At 51.1% G+C, this 19,379-nt stretch overlaps 1 protein-coding gene across 2 annotated transcripts; it reads right to left on the bottom strand.

Moving 5' to 3' along the window:
* Window positions 1-209: 209 nt before the first annotated feature.
* Cdk5rap3 (CDK5 regulatory subunit associated protein 3) lies at window positions 210-11,781 on the bottom strand. 2 transcript variants are annotated; one of them, XM_085695708.2, is made up of 14 exons: window positions 11,676-11,781; window positions 9,202-9,247; window positions 6,855-6,986; window positions 6,521-6,621; window positions 5,863-5,911; window positions 5,070-5,248; window positions 4,737-4,873; window positions 4,383-4,527; window positions 3,744-3,845; window positions 3,309-3,387; window positions 2,514-2,602; window positions 1,146-1,351; window positions 667-838; window positions 210-551 (listed from the first exon to the last, which is right to left on the bottom strand). In XM_085695708.2, the coding sequence occupies exons 1-14, from the start codon at window positions 11,745-11,747 to the stop codon at window positions 486-488; spliced, it is 1,575 nt and encodes a 524-aa protein (XP_085551834.2). In that variant the 5' UTR covers window positions 11,748-11,781; the 3' UTR covers window positions 210-485. The 2 variants fall into 2 exon arrangements, with proteins under 2 accessions (XP_085551834.2, XP_048306858.3); XM_048450901.3 differs by lacking the exon at window positions 11,676-11,781 and adding an exon at window positions 9,435-9,861.
* Window positions 11,782-19,379: the final 7,598 nt, after the last annotated feature.

Below are 19,379 nucleotides of genomic sequence, written 5' to 3'. Positions count from 1 at the left end.
AACATGGGGAAGGTTGCACTGGCCACCCCAAAGCCCCTTGCTGAACCATCTGTAAATACTTATGGATTCTGCTACCACAGGAAGCAAGGAAAAGTCTCTAATCTGGGGCTCTACAGTCGCTGAAGACCTTCTGGATCAAGAATCCAGGAAAACATGTGCCCAGCTTCAACTGCGAGCAGGCAGGGAGAGGTGTAAGTGACCGCCAGCAGTCAAGTTTCTTCCTTTTTTATTAAGCCTTACTTGAGAACTAAAAGGAGAAGTTGTGGCTTCGGTTGACAGGCTACAGAGTCACAGGTCACAGAACCACTCAAGACAACTCTGGCAGAAAGCTTAGTGAACGCCAGTGTCACCATTCCGGTGACACTTTCTGCTTATGGCTGTCCCCAGGTCTGCCTGACTTCTTGCTGACGAGGCCCAGTAACACCAGCCTGGGCTGTCCCACCTCCACCTGGAGGCTGGGAAGCAGAAGATACGGAGGGAGCGCATCACAGAGAGGTTCCCATCAGGTTTACAGGACGGCCACCGTACCTCTTGGAGATATCAGCTTCAATCTGAGAGACAGAGAGCAGAGTGGGCAGGGAGCAGACAAGCAGGCGCAGGGCCTCAGGTTGTGGAAGCTGGGGTGTCCTCCCCCGGGGTGGGGCAAGCTCCTGGCGTGTCTCTCACCAGCTTCTGCAGCTCTCTGCTCTTCTCCAGCAGCAGGTCCAGCTTGGGTTCCAGAGCGGCCTGCTCCTGAAGCGCCTCCTGCTGCTTCTCCACCATCAGCTCTTTCTTCAAAGCCAACAGCTGCGACTGCTTCAGCTTCTGCTGAAGGAACTCCGTCACTCGGTCCACATACCTGCGCAGGGCACCCTGTGAGGCTGCCTGGCCCAGGTGAGGCTTGGGAAACCAATACCTGAGCTGGCCTCCTCTCCCCTCACATCCTTTAATCCTTTTTTTGGTAAGGAATATAAAACAGTCCAGATTCCCACCTACTTGGGAAGCAGATCCTGTCTGTAGACATTAATTGACCCTATCCTGTCCCAAAGAGACGCCCTATTCCCAGAAGAAAACCAAGTACACAGGAAGGGAGAGACATGGAAGAGGAAGAGGACAAGGGCAGAGCTCCGTTCAACATGGAGAAACACAAAATTAGGAAAGCCAACCTTGGAGAGGCCAGAATCATAAACAAATGCTGCATTCGGAGACTAGTGAGCCGGCCAATCAGATCCTGCAGTGTGGAGACCAGGCTGAGCATCTTCTCTTTGGTCTGGCCCTGAAGGATGGCAGGAGCCAGCTGAAACTGGCTCACTGACAGGATGTCGGCCTCCTCACTCATCTCCACCGCTCTCTGGGACAAGAAGATCTCTAGCTGAGGAGGGAAAAGGAATTGGTTCGAAGCAAGAGAAAGATTCAGAAGCTGAGCCCTCCAACAGGAAGAGCCAGACTCTGGAGGAGACAGGCTGTTCCACCATTGCTGGGAACCCGCGTCTACAGCATGGGAGTCGGCAGCAGCCCCTACTGTTGCTCCAGCCCCCACAGCAACCTGTGTCTGCTTAGCCCTAGCTCTCCATCCTTCCTCCCAGCCTTAGGTCACACAACGGAAGCTCCCAGGGCAGGTATCAATTTTCTCTGTATGAAAGGAGTGAGAGTGGAGTGGGAATCATGCTTAAGAAACTCTGGATCAGGAAAAGTCTAGAAAGAATGAGAGCAGCAGCCATATCTCTAACATGTAGTCATTATGAGTAAGTTAATCTCGGGCTGGGTAGATAGCCTGACACCAAGCCTGACAACCTGAGTTTGTCCTCAGGTGAAAGGTGAGACGCCACAAGGATGAAATCCAGTTGTCCATAGACCTCTACTGTGCTGTGCCTGTGTGCACCAAGTAGATAAATACAAATTTTAAAGAGAAAAACCTATCTCACTATGTTATGAAAACTGGACATCTTTGGTCCCCTTGTCCCCTTGTGGCTAAAAAGGAGAAAAGGGGAAAAAACCAGACAGGCACAGAATTTCCAGGAGGCTTGCCATGTAGCTGAGGATGGCCCTGGAGTTCCGACCCTCCTGTCCCGACCTCCTAAGTGCTGAAGTGCAGCTGGACTGCAGGAGTAACTACTACACGCGGTGTGTGTGATGCTGAGAACTGAACCCAGAGCTTCCTAAACGCTAGGCAGACACTCTGCCACTGAGCTACATTAGAGCCCCCTTGCTTCCTGATGATCTGTGGCACCCAGTACCATCTGATGTAGGGCACTCATCTCGCTCCTTATCTGCTCTTCCTGCTGGACTATAAGCACCACAGAGGCCAGACCTCTGAATGACACTGCTCCATTGCTATTGCCCAAGATGTGCAGGTACTTTGGAGATGAATCGTAAATACAAGGGAGGTGGTGGTGATGGTAGGATCCTAACTTGTAAGGCTCTGCTCTAGGGTGCTGAAATTAGTCAGTGCCCTTCACATAGCAGGAAGGGATTAGAAGTGATGTCACCTGTGTCAGAATCTGGTCACCCCACCGCCTTCCAGAAGACAGTACCTCCATCAGCTCATCAATGAACTGATTCCGGGTCTCAGGGTATTCAAGAAGAGTCAGAGCATCTGAGCCCCTAGCAACGCCCTCCGGAGCTGTGAGAGAGATGCAGAGACGTGAGGATGGATCTAAGAACTAGGGAAGGAAGACTATGTCACTATGGACACAGATTCACTTCACTAAAGCCCCCTCTCAGCCTCATCCAAGGGGGGGAAGCTATCCTTTTTCATGGGTTTCGTCTGCAAATCCCACGCAGACCTAGAGGTGGCAAGAGGAGGTAAAGTGTCGTCCTGCACTGCCCTCTAGTGACACAAATGGCTGCTACAGCATCTCTGCAGACTTGGGAGGGGTGGGGGTCATGTCGGACCCAGAGCCCAACAACTCCTAAATACCAAAATGACTAGCCTACATTTAGTCTCTAAAATAGATCAGAGTTGGTGGGAGGGACATGGGGGCGCACGTCTTTAATCCTAGCACTGGGGAGGCAGAAGCAAGCAGATCTCTTTGAGTTTGAAGCCAGCCAGGTCTACAGAGAGTTGCAGATAAGCCAGTGCTACACAGCGATACTCTGTCTCAAAAAACCAAACACAAGACAGAACAAATCCAAACCAGAGAAAGGAGCTCAGTTTCTAGACTTTACTTAGCCACCCCTCTGTACCCACTTCCATTCACGTCTTCATCAAGATTGATTTTATTTTTAGGGACAGGATCTCACATAGCTCAGGCTGTCCAAACTCAGTGCTCAAGGATGACCCTGAACTGCTTCTGCACTCTTCAGGGCAGCAGGGCCGGGGCACTCACCCTCCGTTCCTGTCTCCAGCACAGTGATCTCTGCAGCAACGGTGTCATCGCCCCAGTCTATCCCGTCACCCCCAGCATCCTGGATGGACAGCAAACACTCAGCAATGTTGGAACTGGTTCCCTAGCCCAGGGAGCCAGAACAAAGCCCCTGGGAAGTGCAGTGACTGGACCCTCAGTGGAGCAAGGGCCACTGTGCTGTGCAGGGGCAAGTGTGGTGATGTGGGCTTTGATGATGCCACCCTCCTTCCTGTGTGGTGAGGTCATTGTCTGTTTGCAGTCGTACACCCCAAACTCCAGGAGAAAAGAGTTCTAAACTGACACCCCACTTTTGTAACTCTGCCCGGCTCAGGAAGCACCTGGCCTTAGACCCGTGAACCATCACATACACAGATCTTTTCCATGGCTGAAGCAGGAGCACTCAGAGACAGACCTAACCTTTGACTCCGATTCCAGGGAGATGCCCCAGTCAATTCCAGGGGTCTCGGCAGAGATGCCAGAGTCAGAAACAGTCTTCACTCCAAAGTCGCCCCAGTCGATCTAAAGAGCAAAATGATGTCAGTGCAAACAGGAGGTGAAGAAAGGGAGAGCAGTTGGCCTTTCCGTGGGACTCAGAGCCATGTGGAAAGTCACACAGATAACCGCAAAGCCTCCAAGCTCCCACAAGAAAGGGCTGTTTTGAGCTGGGTGGTGGTGGCGCACGCCTTTAATCCCAGCACTCGGGAGACAGAGGCAGGCGGATCTCTGTGATTTTGAGGCCAGCATAGTCTGTAAGAGCTAGTTCCAGGACAGGCTCCAAAACAACAGAGAAACCCTGTCTAGAAAAAACAAAAACAAAACAAAAAAGAAAGGGCTGTTTCACTGAAGGACTCCCCAGGTCAACTTGAGCCAGTGCGCTGAGGATTTTAGCATTTGTCTGTACTCTGGTCTCAAGAAAGCCAGGAAAATAAAGGGCCTTTTGGGTCCTCCTAAGTCACACTACACGGCTTCCCTCATGGTTCACTGAGGGAATTCTGGTCAGGGCTGTGTGTGGATGGGAAGCAGTCCCCACTCAGCACCTCCCAGGGCCTGTCTTACCTCATCTTCTTGCACCTGCTCAGGAGGTTCCTCCAGTTGTGGCCGCTCCACTACAGAGGGCTCTGTCCCTGTCCTCCATTCATACACTGTTGAGTTCCCGTGCTCCTTCACGTAGCGCAGCATGGGCAACACCTGCTCTGTGGGGCTTCAACAGAACATGTTAACTGAGTCTTCCTCCCACGAGCACTTGGGAAGCAGGCACAGGCTCCATCCTGCGCCACATGGTCCAAGGGGTACATTGTGCACCGCTCCCTTGGGACACAGCTGACATGTTATGTGGGAACAATCTGAGTGGAGAAGAGAAGAGGGACCAGGGAAAGTAACCCCGGCTCAGGCACAGGAAATCCTCCTTACCTGTCACACACAAACTCCACACAGGCCTGGTACAGGTCGATGGCCTCCCCCAGGGCCTGAGCTCCTGCTCCTATCTCAGCCAGCTGACTCGGCAGGTCCTTCACCAGGGCCAGGAGCTCTCTCCGGACATTGTCGCCCTAGCATTGAGAGAGGGAAAGGGTTAGGTTACACCCAGTGGGAGGTGGGAATCATCCAGTCAAAGAAAACATTAAAAGGCTGCAGGAAGGTGAGCCAGTGATCCGGGATGGGCATAGTCCACAGAGGGAAGCCTGCCAGCTGCACACGAGCTGCCGGGCCCAGAGACTCTCCCACGGTGATGGCGCACCCACTCACCGTGATGCCGTACTGTTTGCACGAGTGGTAGAACTGCTCACGCATCTCAGCAGCCCCAGCCTGGCCCTCTTCCTCCTTGCGGCTGTATTCTTGCTGCAGCTGCTGGCACTTGGCAATCTGCTTCTTCAGCGAGGGGATCTCATAGTTGACATTCCGAACCAGGAGGCTAGAAAGTTCCACTGAGGAGGGCCCAGGAAGTTTACTGTAGGACACCCGTGCCCTGAGGTACAGACACCACAGCATGGTGAAGGGGGGCTGGCTTCTCTACTTCTTCATGCCTAGCTCTGGGACCTGAGACAAGTTACGTACCCTCTCTTCCACCCTCAGCTCCCAAACAGGGACCACAGTGTTTACCATGAGGATCCATATAAAACACCAACCAGAACCCTTTGCACTTAGGTGCTTGGCATATATTACTTATCACAATTATTTACTATTCAGAGTCACAGCCCAAACTACAACCAGTCATTAGCTGTTCTCTCAGGCTCCTAACATGGCCTCCAGGGTGAACAGCAGCTCTTCTGCCTACTGTGGAAGGAGTGCAGAGGGAGCGGGGCAGTACACGCTCCTCCCCAAGGAAGACAGACAGGCCAGACACCTGCTCGGCTGAGCATACACGTGTCCCCTTCCTGCCTGGTCATACCCTGATCATATCCCGGCACTTGAGGAGCTGCTCCTCACAGCTACCGCAGGCAGCGCCTGTACTGCACTCCATTTCCATTAGGTTCCCCGTAAGCTTGGTACTTCAGAATCCCAGGAGTGGGCTTCCCTGTGGATGCTCGGGCCACTTTACCTAAGTAGGTGTTGTCCTTCTCATACAGGCCTATGATCTCCTGCCAATCCTGAGAACAGCAGAGAGGGGATGAGTCAGAAGAGTACTCAGCAGCTCCTCACAGCCAATCCCCGCAGAGGAGGCTGTCCCAGGCTTCGTACCAAGCACAAACTCCTCACCTTCCTCCAGCTTTAATGCTGGCTGGACCACCCACGTGATTCTGGGACTATGAGCCTAACAGTGAAGGGTCATGGAAGCCCAGGGGACAGGACCACCCACATGATTCTGGGACTATGATTCCTAACAGTGATTCTGAAAGGCCAAAGGTCAGGACATGTAAGCTCAGGGGACAGGTCTACTTTGGTATATACTGTTTTGTTTGTTTGTTTGTTTTTTCGAGACAGGGTTTTCCTGTGTAACAGTCCTAGCTGTCCTGGAACTAGCTCTTGCAGACCAGGCTGGCCTCGAACTCACAGGGATTCGCCTGCCTCTGACTCCCGAGTGCTGCAAATGAAGGTGTGCGTCACCACCGCCCGGCCTACTTTGGTATAAATTCTAGGGACAAAGATAGATCAGGAAGTATACTATGCAGGCATTCCAACTTGCTCATCCGTGAGCCTAGAGGGGTTGTGGACTGGATGTCCCGAACTGCACATTACCAGTCCTCTACCACGCTTACCTTCATCCGCTGTGAAGAGTACCGGCCAAAGATATTTTTGGTGGAGGCCTCGGTACCTTTAAGAAGGTCCACTATTCTTAGGCAATGGAAGTAATGAATGTCTAGAAAGCAAGAATGGGGACTTTCAGAATTCTACCATCCTTCCTCTCTTCCTCTGGCTACTGCAGGTGGCTGACCCACTTATTTTAGCATGGAAGAAACCAGCATCTACAAATCAGGGAAAAAACCTCTCTCTTGGGGGTCAGCCCTGGTAGCTCAACAAGGGAATGGCTGGGTAGACACACAGGACTCCTGAAAGGAAGGGACTCCAGGAACATGGCTGCAGATGACTCACAGGATCCAGAGAGCAGCTGGGCAATCTCTTGGCTCTCTGGCATGTCCTGGATGGCCGTGTTGATCTTCTCCCGGATGGTCAGCACCAGACTTTGCCATTTCAGGTTGCAGTGTCGTCTGTCCACTAGCCAATCTGCGTGAGAATCAGCCAGTGGCCACAGCCCGCCCCGTCCCCAACCCCCCATCGGGAATCCACTAGTTCAAGCGTCCCACACTGGATAGCAAACAGCAGCTGTTGTTGCACTGGCTAAGGTACCAACCACAGAGAAATGGGAAGATGAAAAGGCAGACGGACTCAGAGAGGTGCTTGGGCTAAACAAGCTCCGGCGCCCCGACTTTATCCCCAGTGTGGGTTTTACAGAGCAACTGCCTCAACACCGGGATAAAGAAAACCTTTAAATTGGTCCTGACATGAAAGTACCACTTTTGACCATTCTAAATTCTCCATAATATTTTGCTTCTGTGGGTAATTATATCTTTCTTGTTGACAGAGGGTGTTGCTCAACTTCCACTTCCTCGGGGCTGGGATTAACCGCGACAATGGAAAACACAAGGAGGCTATGCCAACTACCGGATGGAGGAACAACTGCAAAGCCCCTCACACCTACAGCGCCCCAAGGACTGGAGGATGCGAGTCGATGAGCTTTTTGTATAGAGCCCCAGCTGTCCGGGAACTCACTAAGTAGACCACACTGCCCTTGAACTCACAGAAAGTCTGCCTCTGCCTCTCCAGTGCTGGGATTAAGGCATGCTCCACCACCACCTGGTCTAGCTGCTGGTCTCTTCTTAATACTGAAGGGCCACTCTGCCACATGACTGCCAGTGTAACTAACCCGGTTTTGAAGCCCAAAAGCCATGCTCATTTCTTAAGAACTAAGGTGTTATAGTTAGATGGTCCTGAGGTCTAATTATCAAGTTTACTTAAAATGTATTTTTTAAAGACTGTTTATTTGCTATATACACAACGGTCTGTCTGCATGTATGCTGCAGACTAGAAGAGGGCACCAGACCTCACTACAGATGGCTGTGAGCCACCATGTGGTTGCTGCGATTCGAACTCAGGACCTCTGGAAGAGCAGTCAATCTGAGCCATCTCTCCAGCCTTTAAAATATTTTTTATTGCCGAGCAGTGGTGGCGCACGCCTTTAATCTCAGCACTTGGGAGGCAGAGGCAGGTGGATCTCTGTGAGTTCGAGGCTAGCCTGGGCTACAGAGCGAGATCCAAGACAGTCAGGGCTACACAAAGAAACCCTGTCTTTAAAAAAAAAAAAAAAAAAGACACGTATAAATGGCACTTTGTATGGGGCAAGTGCTCAGTGACCGGTGTGCCCTCCGTGACCAGTGTGCCACCGGTTCTTCCATGACTGGGTGGGCACACAGGGTGTTCACACACTATGAATACACGGTGGCTACTGTCTGTAACCCCAGCACTCAGGAGGTGAAGCAGAAGCCTCACTGGTGCCCATCACAGGACTGAGTGGCCCCTCTCACTGCGGTAAATTTACAAAGGTGGTCTCGTTGACAAATCCGTCAACTGGTCAAGTGTCTCAAGCTTCACAGTGTCACCCTCTTGGGGACATGATTAACACTGGGCTGAGGAATCTGAAAAAAGTGTTTGGAGCTGTGCACTTGTCTAGAAGTGACAGAACAAGGAACAAAACAAGGTACAGAGACGGCCTGGCCACTAAAAGGTCTTCTGGTCTTCAGGGTCTGTCCGTGCAGTCCCAGCTGTCCTAGAGTTTGCTATGTGGACTGGTCTCTGCCTCCTGAGTGATGAGACTGAAGGCTTTTGTCTTTTAGGTAGGGTACTGATATTACTGCTAAGTGTTCCTGACTAGCCTGGTATCTGCTATGTAAACCAGGGTGTCTGAGAACTGCCAGAAATCCTCCTGCCTCAGCCTTCCAAGTGTCATGGTTACCAGCATGAGCCACCATGCCTGGCATCAAGGGTCTGTATCCGAGTCTCAGGTCCCACCTCTCCATAAATTCAAAGTGGCGTTGAAACGCTTTAAATGAGTTGGGAGGGGTTGTCCCATCCCCAAATAATGCAAAAAGCATGAAGCTAGAAACAGAGAGACTGCAGTCCAAATGGACAGGCCATCTGGTAATTGGCCATCTTTAACACCAGCCACTTGTCCTGTGTGACAGAACAGGACTTGATACACTACGTTATCAATGTCAGAAGTAGAAAACAAGGAGCCAGCACAGACTTGCAAATGGTTCCCTCAAACAGGCCGGGCCAGAGTAAGGCACCTCGAGCCGGGCTTTCCCAGCTCCTGGCTGCTGGAGTCAGTGGGCAACTAGCAGGCCTCCCCCGACAGGCGACCGCGCGGGGGCGCCTCTCCTACCGAGCAGCTTGCTGGTCTGGATGTCGATGGGCACGTGCTGATGGTCCTGGTGGGAAATACGACAGGGACAGGGGCGTGAACGCGGGAAGGCGGTGTGCCTCGCGCGCGCTCGTCTCCCGAGCCCAACCGCCACCCGGCAGGGCCAGAGCGCCCGGATGAGGACAGGAAGAGTGGAGGAGGCAGGACAGGGGTCGCAGAGCGGACCCCAGATTTTCCAGCCCGGGTCCCCACACCTGCATCCTTTCTCCACTTCCGCTTCCGGCCAAGACCCCGGCCCGGCCTAGCACCAATCCTGAGCCGGGGTGCGTGAACCTCAGTTGAGAAACAAAACGGCCTCCTTCAGCCACGTCGTCGTCTTCCGCGAGCCAATCCGAGCCCACGCCCCGCCCCTCTCAAAAGCCCCGCCCACCAAGAGGTGCTGAATGGCTGAGTACTGAATGGGCGGGAGAATAGCGGACAGCCAATGAGAGACGAGAGGCGGGCTCGGGCCCCGAGAGTTGCTGGAAGGGATGTAGCGCTCGCGCGGTGGCGGTAGGGGGCGCCCAAGAGCTGTCGTAGGCGGCTTTCTTCCCTGCCGGGCACAGAGTCCCCTGCTGGAGAACGAACACGTTCACGGACAGGGTCCTAGCGCCGTCCAGATGGCGTTTTCGAAAGTAGTTGAAATTATTTTCTTCCCGCTTTTCCTCCCTTTACCGTCTGTAGAAGATCGTTGCGCTTGTCACACTTTGTCCTCCCAGTTCGTTTATCTGATAGACATGTGTTTTAAGCACCTGATTCCTGTTGGCAGATTAGGGTAGGGAGAGGAAGCAGCACTTGGGCACTGAGTGTTAGAAGAAAAGCTGCAGAAGGAAGACGTGTGGAAAGGGTGTTCCCCGTGGAAGAGACTAGACAAACTTTATAGGCTACAAACTGCAAGAGGAGTTCAGAGCAAAGACAGGCAGGGCAGACTGGCAACATATGCAGGATTCCTTGTTTAAATATTACCACCGACATCAAGAGACACTCCAGGCCTCCTACCTGAGGCTGACCTTAGGCCCAGCTCTATGCAGTAAAAGGTTTAAGGCATGGAACGATCTGAGAGGAGATTATAAAATGTAAGGGTCATGTCACAGGATCATATCAAATAAAGAACTTGGACTTCACCCCTGCAGACAAAGGGGAACCCCTGAAAGGTTTGGGACAAGGAAGGACATACACATATTGGCTATAAGGATGGGTTAATGGGAGATAAGACTGGAGACAGGTTAACTAGAAGGAGGCTGAAAGGCGGAGGTTGGAGCCTGACCTAGGACAGAAGGTGTGGGAGGAGATGGGCAGAGCTTGAAAGATGTTTAGGAAGAAAATGGGCAGAACTTGGCGACAGATTGGCTGAATGGGTGAGGAGAGAGACACTGATAATGACACTCAAGCTGGGCAGTGGTGGCACACGCCTTTAATCCTAGCATTTGAGAGGCAGAGACAGGCGAATCTCCGTGAGTTCAGGACCAGTCGGGTCTACAGAGCTAGTCCCAGGACAGCCAGGGCTACACGGAGAAACCTTGTCTCAAAAAACAGACAAAGCAAGATGACAGTCAAGTGTTGAGTGGGAATGCCACCCCCTGACACAACACCGTGATGCAGGAGGCTGACCGAGTGTTGCAGAGCGGTTTTAAACTCGTGGAGTTGGCACTGATGGGAATCCATCAAGTGGGAAGTGTGCAGAAGGCATTCAGGTCCGCATTTAGATGAGGACAGTCATCAGGCTGGGAAGGCCTCAAACTGAGTCATTGTGGTTCAGTGGCCGCTTCATGCAAGGGTAAGCTTCAGATGTGGACAAGAAGTGAAGAGAGAGGGTGAGATGACAGTCCCCAGGGACATCACAGGTCTGGGAATGGCATTCCTAAGTGTTATCTTCCTTCTTCACCCACCCCCAACACAGCACGACACCCAGGGCAGCGTAGATTCTGGACGGAACTGCCTGGTCTGGTACAGTAGTGGGTAGGCCTAGATTCTGGCCCTGTGAGAGGTTGGACAGTTTCCACACTTCTCTGATAGCCACAGTTCTCTCAAAGTAGAGATAACACTTAGCCTAGCTCAGGGTATTTGCGTAGAGGCTTAAATAGATAAACATACTAAAGGTACAGGACTCAGCGCGAGGGGTGGAGCTTAGTTGGTGGAGTGGTTGCCTAGGACACAGGAACTCCTGGGTTCCATCTCCAGCACCACATAGGACCAGAAATGGTGGCACACATCTGTAATTCCAGCACTTGGAAGGTAGAAGCAGGAGGCTCAGACATTCAAGATCATCTTGGACTACATAGCAATTTTGAGGCCATACTGGGTTATGTAGATTCAGTCTCAAAAAAAGGGAGAAAGGAAAAGAAAAAAGGAAAAAAAATAGGGGGTTGGGGAGATGATTCAGAAGTTAAGAGCACTGGCTGCTCTTCCAGAGGACCTGAGTTCAATACCCAGTACCCACCCACACAACTACTCACACCACCTGTAGCTCCAGTTCCAGGGGTTCCTGACACCCTCTTCTGCCCTCCATGAGCATCAGACACACACATGGTACACAGACATACACACAGGCAAACATTTATACACCTAAAATAAAAAACAATAAAATATTTTTAAATGCTCATAACTTTTTATGGTTGACAATATAGTATAGATATGCAATCTCATATTTTGTGAGCTATACATAAATAAAACATTATATATATATAATCATTATTATTACAGAATAAATCAGCAGACATCCCTGGAAGCGGTCCACAGGGGAGAACTAAGGGCCTCTTCAGGGCTCTCACCGGAACTCGGCTCCTATCTCAGACTCCTGACTCAGGCATTGCTAGGACTCCCCTATGACTAAATACACACTTACCGAGTTCTAATCGTGCGCTGCAGGTTCCCTGGGACATCCCCCAAGAAACCTGGCACTGCCACAGCCTCCAAGTATATCTCTCCTCCTTGAACCAACAGGCAGGGCACAGCAGGGCAAGGCCAGTCTGGTAGACCCAGCCCTGGTGAGTCGGTGAAACAGAGCCCACCAGTCCTTCACCCTCGCCCACAACTCCCAGGATGACTCATGTGGAGCACAGGGTGTTTGAGAATAGTTCTGCTTAGTTACTAACCCTGGGAAGAACTAGCCCAGAGAACACAGGCAGGTGATATGTTGGTGGCATTCTGCACTTTTCCAAGGTCACAAGGCACTTAAAGTCTTCGGGCAGACTTATTATGACCAGGTTATCCAAGTCAGGGTTAATACTCTGCCAATTTGGCGGAGGGACGACTTTGGTTGTTTGGATCCCAGCAAGGAGAGGATACGGGAGGTTTCTGATCATGACTCTCTGAGTCCCTGCTTGGTGGAAGCCATGCGATCACCCTGGGAATGGAACATAAATGTTTCGCAACGGGGAAGCACAGAGCCCCACAGTACAACTGCCACGCATGCAGGCTGCCCTGCCCTCCGTTATTGTTAGCCTGATTATTAAGTGATAACCACCTGCCAGGGGAGAGCTAATGTCTTGCAAACTGTGTCTAACTTGACCCTTGTAACAGCTCATGGTGTGGATGCTATTATTAGATTATTACTTATCCAACATTGATACAACTGGTGCAGGTGGGGTTGGGATTCAAACCCAGGCCATGTCAAGCACCTCAGCTTCAATCTTATTCTCCGTGTGACACGCCTGTGCCTGCCCCTTGCCTGCCCCCCTGGTTCTGTCACCACCACCCTCTATCTACCCTTCACTGGTCTGCAGACAGATTTCCACTCCCTAGTTGCTGTGTCAGACTCAGTGCTCTCGCTCCTGAAGTCTCTTCTCCCTTACAAAGTCCTTTCTTACCACACCAAGTTTTGGACCAGAGCCCATGGCCTATCTTAAAATCCCATAAAATGAGGCCTTGCCTTTGACACCCAAATGACCTTTATATGATCCTATGTATATTACTTTATTGTTTGGACATTGGGGTGTGGATGAGTGGGAGAGAAAGAGGAAAGAGAGAGAGAGAGAGAGAGAGAGAGAGAGAGAGAGAGAATGAGAATCTCCTTGGAAGCCCTAGAAACTTAGCAGCCCTGACTGGACATCTTACCGGTTTGGGTGTATCTATCTCTGTGTTGGTATTGTTTTCAGTTTACCCCTCAAATGATTTGTGAGCACCCTGCAGGAAGGTTTACAGACTTGTTCATCTCTATAACCCAGCACCCGGCAGGATACCTGCCACGCAGTGATAGTGAGTTATACAAAAAGGAAGGATGGACAATGTCCTGTTTACAGGGAGGTGTTTAATGATGGTGGTGGTTGTGATTCATGTTCTAGGAGAAAGGACTTCAAGGTTCCCAGCTCCATTTCCCCTCCCTTCACAGGTCAGGGTACGGAGCCAACTCCCTGTTGAGCTTGTTGGGGGTCAGCCCAGGGGAAATTGGAAAGAAACTAGGGCTGGTCGGCTTCCCAGGTTAAGCATAGGTCCACGAAGGCCCAGAGGTCACACAGCCCCTGCCATCTGTGTTGGGCTCAGAGCTACTGACTACACCCTTGTCTTGGTTGGCCACGCCCTCCGTCCCTTCACTTTTTATCCCTGGGTGGCCTCATGAACTTGGCCCTGTGTATCAACTTTCAGGTAAAACACTGGGTTTACTTCTGCACCTTTGCTGCGGCAGGGGAATGACTCTAATCTACCAAGAGAAAGAAAAAAAGTGTCCTTTGTGAGGATGAAGTGACTGGATTTTTTTGCCCTCTAGGCACAAGTGTTTTCCGAAGAGCATGGCCTTTGACTAGGCACTTTCTGTGACTCAGACAGACCCCAAAGAAGTCTTAGCTGGTTGCCAGCTGCTAGCCACACTCCCAGGCTTATCAGCAAGTCCTTCCTCGGTGGAGGGCCTCAAGGCACAGTTTCTGTCATAGCCTGAAGACGCAGAGTTAGTCTACAGAATGAGAGATCGGGCACACTGAGAAGTGACCCCAAAGATGCCTACCTCAAGGTCCTGAGCATACATACCGTAGTGACATTACTTGGAAAGAGGAGTGTTATGCTGTTTTTGCCGAAGTGTTACGCTGAGGATCTTCAGAGGAAGAAATAATCGGAGCTCACTGGGGCAAGTCCTAATGGCCATCCTGGGGTTCTCTAAAAGAGCAAGACGGAGCCGAGCCAGACACACAGACAAGCCAGGCATGATAGGTACAGTGATACAAACCCATCACCTAGCACTTGGGGGATGGAGGCAGGAAGAGCTCAGGGCAGCTTCAGCTACATACATAGTAAGGGTGAAAAGCTGGGCAGTGGTGACACATGCCTTTAATCCCAGCAGTCTGGAAGCAGAGGCAGGTGGATCTCTGTGAGTTCAGGGCTACAGAGTGGGTTCCAGGACAGGCTCCCAAGCTACACAGAAACTCTGTCTCAGAAAAAAACAAACAAACAAACAAAACCAAAGAGTGAAGCAGAGGTCTGAGTGGTGTGGCTACAGGCCAGGCTGGGAAGCTTGGAGCAGAGCACCCTATGAGGAATTACGATCCTGCCTTGAGCTGGCCCTCTGAAACTGATTTAGGACTTGTAATCTCCTTAACCGTGGGGGAATCGATGTATGATGTTACATGCCTGTAAGTTTGGGATGGCCTCCTTGTGAAGGCCATCGATGATCAATACTGGGCAAAATTGTAAGTAGGAGCCAGGCAGTGGCGCGCACCTATAATCTGGGGACTGAGACAAGTTCAAGTCTCGCCTAGGCTACAAAAAGAGTTACAGTCAGCCTGTTCTATTTAGTGAGAGCCTGTCTTAAAACATAAAACAAAAGAAAGAAAAAGCCAGGACAGCAGGAAGCCTTCTTCTCTAGTCTTCCTAGACTCAGCAGCAGCAGGAAGATGAACAGGAACATCTTCTGGGAAACATCGGAAAAAACCACAATCATTTTCTGTATTTCCGCGGCCCACCAATTTCAGAAGTCAACCTGCGGCCAGGTCCCCTGCCAAGCACAAGAGGAAGTGCAGCTGGAGAGCCAAGCTAAGAGACCAAACACCAAAGGGCCGGGATACCAAGCCTCCTAAAGATGGTCTGTCATGGATTCAGATGCGGATGCTTGAAGGTCTGACACCTAAACCCAAGAGAGCTGCCACTGTAGTACTGGCTTCACCTTGAGGGTTTCCATGAGCAGCTACAAAATAAAACATTCTGGGTTTGAAAAACAAAGTAATAGCAAAATGAACAACCAAAAGAACAGTACTGGGGACGTTGCTCAGCCATAGAGGTCCTAGATTCAATCCCTAACATGAAGAACAATGTTGCTGAGGGCATAGATATACCTCAGTATATCCAGTAAGAGTCTCTACTTAGGAGGTGTTGAAAGGATTCCCCTTTGAGGAGTGGCAGCGGCATCCGGAAGAAAAAGTCTGTGTTCACTGCTCAGATCCCCATGCCTCCTGCAAAAGAGAAAGAAACCTCTTATCCCTACGACAGCTCCTCTGCCCACCTCAGACCAGAAAGCCTGATGCCACCACTGCCCCGCTTCCCAGCTGCCCCGGTGTGGCCCATCTTTGTCCTCTGTGCTTGTGGCAAGGGCTAGGCTAAGCCACCTCAGGATCCAGTCTCTTCCACCTTTCTCTGTCGGCCACGTGGGCCAGGCCCTGTGCGCTCTCAGGAGTTCCAGTGTCCCAGAAGGGCAATGCTAGGGATGGTCCAGCTTCCCTCGTCTCTCTAGCTTATAAAATAGCCCTGGAAACAATTTCTGGCCCCTGGGCAGAGATCGGGACAATGGGAAGCCTATGTCTGACTAGGCTACATTTGGTATCTAATGGGGGTCCGTGGCTGTGCCCCAAGAGGACACTGAGGTCCTTGGTTCTCTTTGGTGAACCTCAGTCAGCAAGCACACATTTCTAAAAACACACACTGTTGTCTGTGAATGGTGCATCATACTTGAACCTAGTTTTTTTATTTTGTTTTGTTTTGTTTGTTTTTGTTTTGTTTTGTTTTTTTATTTTTGAGACAAGGTTTCTCTGTAGTTTTTGGTGCCTGTCCTGGAACTAGCTCTTGTAGACCAGGCTGACCTCAAACTCACAAACTCACAAAGATCCGCCTGCCTCTGCCTCCCGAGAGCTGGGATTAAAGGCGTGCGCCACCACCGCCCGGCCTTGAACCTAGATTTTGAAGATGTGTTTTTAAAGCACCATTTTTTTTAACATAGCAATAAGAGAGAAGTGATGTTCAGAACTCTAAGACTGAACCTCCCAGTATAAATTTGCTGAAGACCACAAGTTGGGCCTGACTTTCAGGCCAGACCTTTCCAGAAGGAAGGGCCTGCCCCTGCCCTAGTGGCATTCAGTAACAGAGGGCTATCGGCAGGTCGGCCACTGTGGTTCTCACGAGGGGCTTCGCTGTGGAGACAAAAGAACAGGGTGTTGGGCCTCTGTCGTGCCTCAAACACCACGGCAGAGGCAGGGGGTGAAGACCTTCAGGACAAACCCCCTCCTGTGTGGATGAGGAGTGATGGAGTGGCTCTGGGAACTGTCCACTGGCCAAAGCACACCCCACCGTGGCCCTGCTGGCTTCCCGACTGAACTGTGGTCAGGTTTTAGCCTTGGTTGTCTTCCAGCCCAGGTGACAGACAGCCTGGGAATTCTGAAAATGACCCATTTAGGAAGCTGTGGTAAGACAATTGTGTGTGCCTTGCAGTAGAGACAGGGAGACCTTGCAAAATACCATCCTTAAACTCCCAACACATGCACGTGCACACACACATAGAAGCTAAGCCAAGGGCAAGGCAGCTGGAGCCGCAGAGGTCAATACAGGGCTCTCCTCTGCACATATCCAGATGGTCCAGGGAGAGCAGCGCTGAGCACAGGGCTGCCGGAGATAACAGCCACGATGCTTCCTTTCCTCATTAGTGGTTTTAAAGTCCCACTATGTTTCCAGGCCGAGCGGTGCACACCTTTTGGCCCAGCACTCAGGAGACAGAGGCAGGCAGATCTCTGCGAGTTCAAGGCCAGGCTGGTCTGTATAATGAATTCCAGGACAGTCAAGGCAACACAAATCCTGTCTTGAAAAACCAATAAATAAATAAATAAATAACAATAAGAAGAAAGTCCTACTATGTAGCAGCTGTATTGGTGATATTGGTGGTATGTCTTTCTGGGTTTGAGGAGCCAAGATTCTATAAGAGAGACCGACACCCGAGCAGCTCCTTATATTCTACTTATTTGTATGTGTACATATGCATCTATATCAATCATGGCATCTATAGCTTACTCAACAAAAATATACGAGCAACCTCTACGGAGAACAAGAAAACTCCTGCTGTTATGCAAGGTGCAATAATTATTAGTTCATGGTTGTTATTGTTTTGTTTTGTTTTGTTTTTGTTTTTGTTTTTTCGAGACAACGTTTCTCGGTAGCTTTGGAACCTGTCCTGGAACTAGCTCTTGTAAACCAGGCTGGTCTCAAACTCACAGAGATCTGTCTGCCTCTGCCTCCCAAGTGCTGGGATTAAAGGTGTGCGCCACCACAACCTGGCTTAGTTCATGTTTTGAGGGGTGAATAGAAGTTTGGTTTTGAAAACGGAGTGGGTGAGGAAGCTATTCCTAGCTCGGAGCAGAGCCAAAGCTCCTGAATCCACCTCCCTAAGCACCCTCTGTACCCATCTAGGCAGGCAAAGAAGTGCCTGGGTTCAGGAGAGTTGGGGGAGGGCAGAAGAGTCTGGAAGGCTCCATAGTCACAACCTCCTTAACACTGTGGCCCTTTAACACAGTTCCTCATGTCGTGGGGACCCCCCCAAGCATAACATTATTTTTGTTGCTACTTCAAAACTATAATTGTGCTACTGTTATGAATTGTAATGTAAATATCTGATATGTGACCCCCCCAAAAGGGTCGTGACTCACAGGTTGAGAGTCACTGCTCTAGAGGTTCCCTCCTAAGAGAACCAGAGGTGAGGGGGCTCCAGTGTGGGTCGTGGGATGGGAAGTCTTCGAAGTCCACCTAAGGGCTCTTTAGGAGTAGCATGGGGTGGGGTATTTAGGTTATAAAGGAATAGGATCCAAGACAGAAGAAGACATACCCTGGAGAGAGTCTGGAAAATGGGAACTTTCATGCCTTTTTCGGCCCTCGAACCTTGCTCTGTGTCAGGCACACATACCCAGCCCAGAGAGGAAGAAAGGCAGCTGTGAGTATGTTGGGTAGAGAAGCTTCGAGAACCCTGGACACGCAGCAGCAGTTTCTTACTCTGGAGAGATACCCATCTGAAGGTCAAGAGCATGCCTCAGGGCAGCTACCCAACAGCATTCCCCAAAGCCAGCAGCCGAACCGAGGTGGGTTTGTGGGAGGTGACTGTGTGCCCACACGTTCTGCCTTTCTCCTTGCTTATACCTACCACATCCTCCTCCTCCTTCTTTCCCTCCCCCCTCCTCCTCCACCTCTAACTTTCTCTTTGAGAAAAGTTGAGGCTTATGCAGAAACCATCTGCCCACAGGGGATTCTTTGTGTGATTTCCCTAAAGGAGTTCTTGATGTAGCCCAGGCTAGCCACTAACTCATGATTTTCCTGCTTCAGCTTCCTGAGTGCTAGGGTTCCATTGCACCTGGTGTTGGCATATTATCTAAAGCCTCCCCCATAACCACCTCTGAGCAAGAGGAGGCTGTGCGAGGGGTCTAAAGAGCCTTGCCCACGCACCAGGCCGCCTCTGTTTCCTCTAGTGAAATCTTCGGGAATGGGGAGGGGGGGTCTTCAGGTCAGGAATCCCAGTCCCCCTGCCCACAGAGGAGTTCTGGGTAGGGGAGAGCTGACAGCCTGGGAACCGGTCTGCCAACCAGTTCAACCAGAGAATGGTTTCAACTCAGGTAGTTCAAAGGGAGCAGGGATGCCCAGCCTGCTCTGGGAGCAGCGGGCCCTTAACCCTTTCTCTGTAGTGCCCTGACAACATCCGGGAGGCGGCCCATGTTGGAGAGGGGTTTAAGCTCCTTGGAAGATAAAATGGGTGTGGGTGGCTTTGGCGATCATTTCAGAGTGCAACCAGACACTGGGGGGGGGGAGGAAACTGAGGAGGGAGGCTCCCGTGCTCCCCCATCCCAGTTGTCCCTCGAGATTCGGTCCTCTAGTGTGGTGATCCCAGGAGGATCCTGGCTTCTGGGTGGATGCAGGGGCACTGGGATTGGATTTCTGGGCTAATGAATATTCATCAGTTTGAGCCAGCCTCTGCTGCTGTTTACTTAGCT

Source organism: Myodes glareolus, chromosome 9, assembly GCF_982192425.1.
Source record: "Myodes glareolus chromosome 9, mMyoGla1.1, whole genome shotgun sequence".
Classification (NCBI taxonomy): Eukaryota; Metazoa; Chordata; class Mammalia; order Rodentia; family Cricetidae; genus Myodes; species Myodes glareolus.
Note: the sequence above shows the minus strand (reverse complement) of the source record. Positions and strands in the feature narration are given on the sequence as shown.